General features: G+C 39.4%; 1 protein-coding gene across 1 annotated transcript; it reads left to right on the top strand.

The window, feature by feature from the left end:
• Positions 1–395: 395 nt before the first annotated feature.
• On the top strand, positions 396–7,378 carry LOC117490498 (T-cell immunoglobulin and mucin domain-containing protein 4-like; the record flags this gene model as incomplete). The annotated part of the gene is given in 7 exon segments (XM_034140260.1): positions 396–494; positions 1,283–1,630; positions 2,153–2,221; positions 2,309–2,379; positions 4,752–4,833; positions 4,943–4,970; positions 7,243–7,378. Coding segments are annotated over 7 exon segments (771 nt in total), but the record flags the coding sequence as incomplete, so codon positions are not given.
• Positions 7,379–7,383: the final 5 nt, after the last annotated feature.

Below are 7,383 nucleotides of genomic sequence, written 5' to 3'. Positions count from 1 at the left end.
TGTGTTTCTGAAGAAGTGAAACTGCGTCCGAGGCTCAGACAGGAAGTAGCCGACTCCTCCATCTGCTGCTGACAGGAAGTCAGACGCTGACCACATGATCATCGCTCAGAACGACTTCCTGTGAGCTCAGTGTTAATAAATACAACATTAAAACATCACATTTTATGACCAAACTAACTTTCAACTTGTAGGTCTTAATTGATGGATTTTAATTGATGACTGGCTCCCTGATGAGTGATTCCATCAGAATGAGGTCTCACGTTCTCTCATTAAAGGCTCAATGCTTCTCTCATGTTTACATTTTAATAAAGTCAAACTCAGGCTTTTTGAGGTTTCTTCAGTTTCTGTACTTCTGTTTAAAGACGCGGTGGGCGATGTGCAGCTGTGTGACTCGCAGTGTGTGTGTGTGATGTCAGTGTTTTATTACGTGTGAGTGTCAGTGTGTGAGAGTGTGTTCATGATGAAGCTCTCTCTGATCCTCGCTCTGCTCTCAGGTAACTTATAATAGTTTTATTTTATATTAACACTGACTTTGTTTACATGGGATCCAGCAGAAGGTCATGTTTTTAATATTTAAAATTATTTAAAACAGTGAAGCTTTAAGAGCAACATGTAAACTGTTGTTGAAATAAATACATATTTCTTTAGTATTTTATTATATTTTGAACAACTTGCTGAACTTAATGTTAAAGCTGTTATTAATAGTTATTTAAACGCATGTCTCTTCAGTGTCTGTGTATCTGGAGAGCTGCTGCTCTCTATTTCATACTAAAGTGCATTTCTGTGGACATTAAACACGTCACCTCTTGAGACTGGACTGGATCTAAGACTAGTTTTGGGACTTGTTGGTCTTGATTTTGGACTCATCAGTTTTTAATTAGGACTGGGTTTAGGACTTGTCATTGTGGATTTGGGACTTGAATCCTAAGGCTTGACTTTGCAGTCTTAGTTTGGGACTAGATTTGGGGGTTGTTTGAGTCTTGTCAATTTCGTTTAGGACTTGAGTCCTAAGAGTTGACTTGAGACTTGATTTGAATCTTGTCAGTCTTAATTTTGGACTTGAATTATGGACTCAACTTGGGACTTGAGACTTCATTGACTTGATGGACTTGAGTGCTAAGACCTGTAATACAGAAACGTGGAGGTTGGTAACAGTGATGGATATAAACAGGTTTGATCAGCAGGTATCAGATAACCCAGCGTGAAGTCCTCAGACAGCGATCACTGTTTGAGTGTTGATTTGATGTTTGTTGATTTGTTGTCTCTGTGTCTGTCTCCTCAGTCTCTGGAGGATCTGGCCTCAGAGTGACGAGTGTCTCAGGTCAGGACGTGAATCTGACCTGTAAATATGACATTAAGACAAACAAAGCCCGGCCGGTGTGTTGGGGTCGGGGGGACATCCCGTCCTCCGGCTGCAACAACCAGTTAATCGCTTCAGACGGAAGTCAGGTGACGTTTGGGGGCGGGGCTTCCAGCAGGTACCGGTTTATGGGTCGCCTGCAGGACGGAGACGTTTCCCTGACCGTCCTCAACGTCTCAGAGACAGACGCAGGACGATATGGATGCAGAGTGGATATCTACGGGTGGTTCAATGACGAAGCACATCACATCGATCTGAGCGTGGAGAGAGGTGAGGGTCGTTACTCTGGATGAAAACAACAGTCAAATCTGGTGAGGGGCATCATGGGGTCTCCCCTTTAGGATACCTTCACTGCCCACTAAAATGCAAAAATTACAACAAAAAAGTTTAAATGGAGATGCAGAAAATTCAAGAAAATCTCAAATAAAGTTTTGGTGAAATCGGCAGAAGTGTAAACCTACTAAAAAAGTGAAAATGCATGAAAGTCTTAAAATATCGCAAAAGAAAAATACAGTGAAAAAAATAACAATCGCAAATATCTTCCAGAGGACATTGAAATATAAAATAATAAAGTAAATAATTTGAGTAGAAACGCAGAGAGCAAAAAAGTTTTTGCAGAAATAATGCAATACATATTTAACTGCTTTAGAAAATCCTAAAATATCTAATTTGGGTACTTAATAAATCCGACCAAAACGTTTTCCAAAAAAACGCAGAAAACTGGAAAAAATCTTAAAATTCGATCTTTATGTTTTTTACAAATGTTACAAATAAAATGTGTTTCTGTTTCAGCTCCACAGACGACCACATCCACACCTTTAAACACGACTACAGAGCAGACACACACACACACAGCAGCAGGTAACACACACACACACACACACATAAACTACATTTTATATATGTATATACAGTATATAAATACTCTCTTGTTCCCTTGTCCTGCAGACCAGATGAACTCCACTCAGATCCTCCAGACCAGCAGCAGCCTCTCCCCCAAGATGAGGGACATCCTGAGGGTGAGGGTTAACGTCTGATTATTTTATGAAATGAGGTTTGATTCATGATAAACTTCAGATTATCTTCAGATTAATTTCTGCATGTAAAACGGACACCTGTTGCGTTGTTTACTAGCTAACGTTAGCTAAAAAAGTCAGTTAGTTTGTCTTATAGTTAGCCTGTTAGTTTGCATGTTAGTTAGTTAACCAGTTAGTTAGTTAGCCTGTTGGTTAGTCTGTTAATTAGCCTGTTAGTGACTAACTAACAGGCTAATTAACAGGCTAATTAACAGACTAACTAACAGACTAACTAACTGTTAGTTAGGTACCTCTACTTCTTCTTCTTCTACCTCTACTTCTAATTCAATGTACCTTCCCGCAAAATATTGGACAAAAGAAACTTGGCTAGTAGTGTCAACTAAATCCATAGTATTACAACAAAAGTGCTTTAAACGAGGTAAATTACGAATGTATGTTCTCAATCGCCAAGTACGGGATTGAATATTACATTAGTTTAGATTAGATGTATTGTCCCCAGGGGGAAATTCATTTCCACAGCTCTGTGAAAACAATATGAAATCAACAAAAAATAAGACAACTACAGATAGCATGGTCATTCCAGAATTGGAGGACAATTTAGACACCAACATTTTTGAAAAATGAACCTTTCATTTTATTATTTTTTGTTATGTATTTAGGAAAAACAGATAATAAACCATCAAAAAAAGTGATTTGCCCAGCTAAGGCATCAAATGTATATTTTCCAATGAAGAATTAACCCTGTTACTCTAATTATAGTAACAGGGTTGAAAATCAATGCTAATTTTAGCTTTTACCTCAGGAATTAATGCTAGCTGCACAATGTAATGCTATTGTCAAGGAATGGACACACTTAGATATTTAAATAAAGAAAGATACATTTGAAATTAATTTGTTTTAGTCTCATAATTTGAGTAACAGGGTTGCGTTTGTATGAGTGCCACACTCCTTCAAGAGTGACAAGATTGGAAATATATTACAAATAAAAGAGAGGACTTAGTTTTGGTCTACCCATGGTAGTAGCACATGGCTTGCTGATGTCCTTTCCACTGTGTCATGCGACAAACAGTTTTTTCACTTCCTCTGCCAAGCTAAAAAGGTTTCGGTAACAGGGTTGCGCGCATGTTGAGGGACACACCTTCTGTGCAAAATTACTGTTATTTAAAATGTGTTTATGATTTAACAAATTGATTTTACCATTACAAGACACATATATCAATAGAATAATACCAAAAAAGTAAATAAAAACCCTATTTTAAATGTTATATTTGACATGCAAGTTGGTCACCAAGAAGCTGGGACAAGAGAAAAGGGCCATTTTAGGGGGTGTTCGAGAGCTATTTGATATTTTAAATAATATTTTGAAACCACTTTTTCTACAACTTTATATGCATCTTGTCTCAAGACAAGTATATTTAACACAACAAGTGCATGTCTTAGCTTTTTGGGCATGGATTATTAGATTTTTTATATGGGGGACATGAAATGTCCTCCAATTCTGGAATGACCATGGTTACTTATTATTATTTAGGGCTGCCTGTATGGATCAGGTTGTTGCCAAAGCAAGCCCTTTTACTGTTATAATAATAATAATAATAATAATAATATGTTTTGTATTTTATAAACCGTATTGGTACAATGAGCGACATCTCGTGGCGGATTGTGGAACATTGATCTGATTTTTCTCCTGGCAGTTAGCCTCTAGAGACAAACCAGGGGACTTAATGTTTAATCTGTGTCGGTCCATTTGGTGTAGTGTTTGATCCAATATTACATTTGTTTTATATATTAGTCACTTGCTTATGATTTGCCAGGTTTTAGGCCTTGGTTTGAACATTCAATCCTGGAAATAAAAAATCAACCAGATGAATGTGTCTTTAATCCTGAGATAGAGTAGATAGTAAGTAAGTCAATCTGATAGGAAGACGAGTTAAGGGATAGAGGAGAAAAGGTTATGGGATGATTACAGAGCCTGCCAATTTATAAATTGGGGAAATCAATGTTAGTCTGTTAACCAAAGTGCAGCCATCTAATAATGTTCTATCTGTTATTAAAGATCAGAGGAAAAGAACAGAACGAGAGGGGTCAATCCAGAATAACAATAAAGAAGCAAAGAGACTGTAGAGCAGTGAGAAGGAAAAAAGCTTGGTGTGTCAATTCATTACTTTGCCAGTTTTTTTCGTTGTTGTGAAAAAGAATCGCCCCCTCTGATTTTTTAACAGCCTCAGTCATTTCATCCTGGACCGGGCCTGCTGTTAGCTGTGTAAATAGCTGATGTTAGCTTAATTAAACATACAATGCGTAATGTATTGCTTTTAAAACTGTGTGTGTGTGTGTGTGTGTGTGTGTGTCAGGATGGTAGCAGTGTGTTTCTGCTGAGTGTTGTGTTCGGGGCGCTAGCTGTGCTAACGCTGGTCGCTGCAGTCGTTGTTCTCGGTGAGTTTTATCAGTTTGTTTTGTTGCAGATCAACATTTCCTCTGATGGCGTTTGTTCATCAGATCCTCAGTAACTGTGCTTTCTTCTTCTCTTGTCTTATTTCTGCAGCCAGCAGACGGAGGCGACTCAGCAAAAAGTGAGTTTCACAGCCGACGCCTTCAGAGGAAACTTCTTCTTCTTCACACACTTTAGTTTCTCTCATAGAGTCAGTGGTTGGTGACTCAGCAGAGACGTCACGAGTCAGCAGTTTCCCAGCGTCTCGGGGACCTCGGGATGTCACTGGTTCCCCCCCGACGCACAGTTCCCCCCCGACACAGATCCCCCCCGACGCACCGTTACCAGCTCAGAGACTCAGAGTGAAACTCAGAGACCTCGATCTGTCAGAACAGAAACCCACCGTCAGCAGGAAATCACTACTAATCATATTTAGGACTCAGAACTCTGATGAGGAAGAAAAACATAAAAAAGATATTTAATTTCAGATCAACAGAAATCCCTATTATTACCTGATGCTATATAAATAGCATAAAGCTTAAATATGCTCCAGGAAATACTGTTTCATTCAAAGCTAACTGAAGATTTCCAACAATAAACTGAGTTTCATCGTTGATATCTTTATTAATACTTATACTATTACATGGTCATTTTCTCATTTTTACATACTTAAAGGTGGGGTAGGTAAGTTTGAGAAACCGGCTCGAGATACACTTTTTGTTATATTCCATGGAATGCTCTTAACATCCCGATAGCAATGAATACCTGAAGTGCTTTGACAAAAAATCCATAATAAATATCATCTGTGGAAGCCGTAGTACTGTAAAAAGCACGACCAATCATCTGAGCCGGCCCGATGACTGGATGGCCTACCTGCCTGTCAGCCTTCCATCTGGACACAAACTTATCTCGTGCCCTCATTGGTCATGTGCGCGTTGGTGTGTGTTGGAGGAGGGGCTCTGTAAGGAAGTGGCAGATTTTCTCCGGCTGTGTATTTTCAAATTCTAGCGATCTCGAGCCGGTTTCTCAAAATTACCTACCCCACCTTTAAGTTGTGATGATTGTCGTATAATGCAGAGGCGGCTGGTGGATTGTTTTCTAGGTCGGGCTGTGCCACATGCAATCCATTTCAGCAAACATCCCAGTATGACTTAATGCAAAAAACAGGAGTTTTCAGTGTTCATTTACCAGTCTTTCATTTTAATGCCTCCATTAACAATTTAAGCATTTTAGACTGAGGACTACGTACAAAAACTTAAAGACAATGGTAGTAGCAATACTTGCATATGTATATACATATATATGTATATGTATATACGTATATATATATATATATATATATATATACTAGGGCTGTCAAGTTAACGCAAAAAAAATTAACGCCACTAATTATTTTAACGCGATTAACGTGTATTTTTTGTCCTCGGCCGCCCCGTAGTTTCAGAGAGCAGCGAGTTTAAAATACCATCTACATGATGATGCTGACAGCCCAGCTCCTGCCGCCCGCTTGTGGCAGACCACACTTCCACGCTCACCGGCAGGCCCGGACTGGCCATCGGGAGGACCGGGAGGGAGTGTGTATGTGTGGCGCGACTCGCGCGAGCGAGGCACACCTTACGTGTTGTTGTTAGCATCTGGTGCTAGCTAGCTGCGCTAACGGATATAAGGAGCTGTTTCAATGACATTTCGCCGACAACTGCGCCGAGCACGTGACTTTATGCAGGTAGCCAGACAGTGTACGAGAAGTCAGCACACTCAGCACGGATAGTACGCGCTACATGATTGCAGCACACGTTCGAGCATATATGCTTTGAGCGTCCGTGTCTCTCTCTCTCTCTCTCTCTCGTACATATATATATATATACATATATATATATATATATACATATACGTGTATATATATATATGATGTATATAATATATATATGTATGGAAATATATATATATCAATCCCCTGAAAATGCCAGGGTTGACTGACGTCTCGTCATGCCTACGCAAAGCCAACTCAAAATTATTTTTAAATCATATTTCACACATTTCTGGGTGCATTCCATATTTTAAACACAAATATTGACAATTTATATCGGCAGGTCTCCCTTGTAAAAGAGATCGTTGATCTCAATGGGATTTTTACCTGGATAAATAAAGGCTACAAACAAACAATGAATTAGTATTAGTATTATTATAATAATGTTTTTGTGTGTGGTTTAGGGAGGGCGGCGCTCTATCGCCCCTATGGGCCAGACGCCACTGGTATAATGTGCACATTACTTACTTTTTTATCTTTATTACATATTTTAAAATGCGCCTTTGTATTCATTTTTAAACTAAAAAGTGGAGTAACTGATGAAACCCAATTTCCTCCCGGGGTAAATAAATCCTGATTCTGAAATAACATATTCTTTCTCTCGCAGCTCGGAGCTTCAGTTCCTCGGCTCGGCGGCGTCGGAGATGCAGAGTCGAGGCTCGGTCGTGGAAAACGTTTACCAGCTGGACGACAGCGGTGAGGGCGTTGATGGCAGCGAGTACGAGATTCTCCCCGGAAGCTCCCACCC

Source organism: Trematomus bernacchii, unplaced genomic scaffold (genome assembly GCF_902827165.1).
Source record: "Trematomus bernacchii unplaced genomic scaffold, fTreBer1.1, whole genome shotgun sequence".
NCBI lineage: Eukaryota > Metazoa > Chordata > Actinopteri > Perciformes > Nototheniidae > Trematomus > Trematomus bernacchii.
Note: the sequence above shows the minus strand (reverse complement) of the source record. Positions and strands in the feature narration are given on the sequence as shown.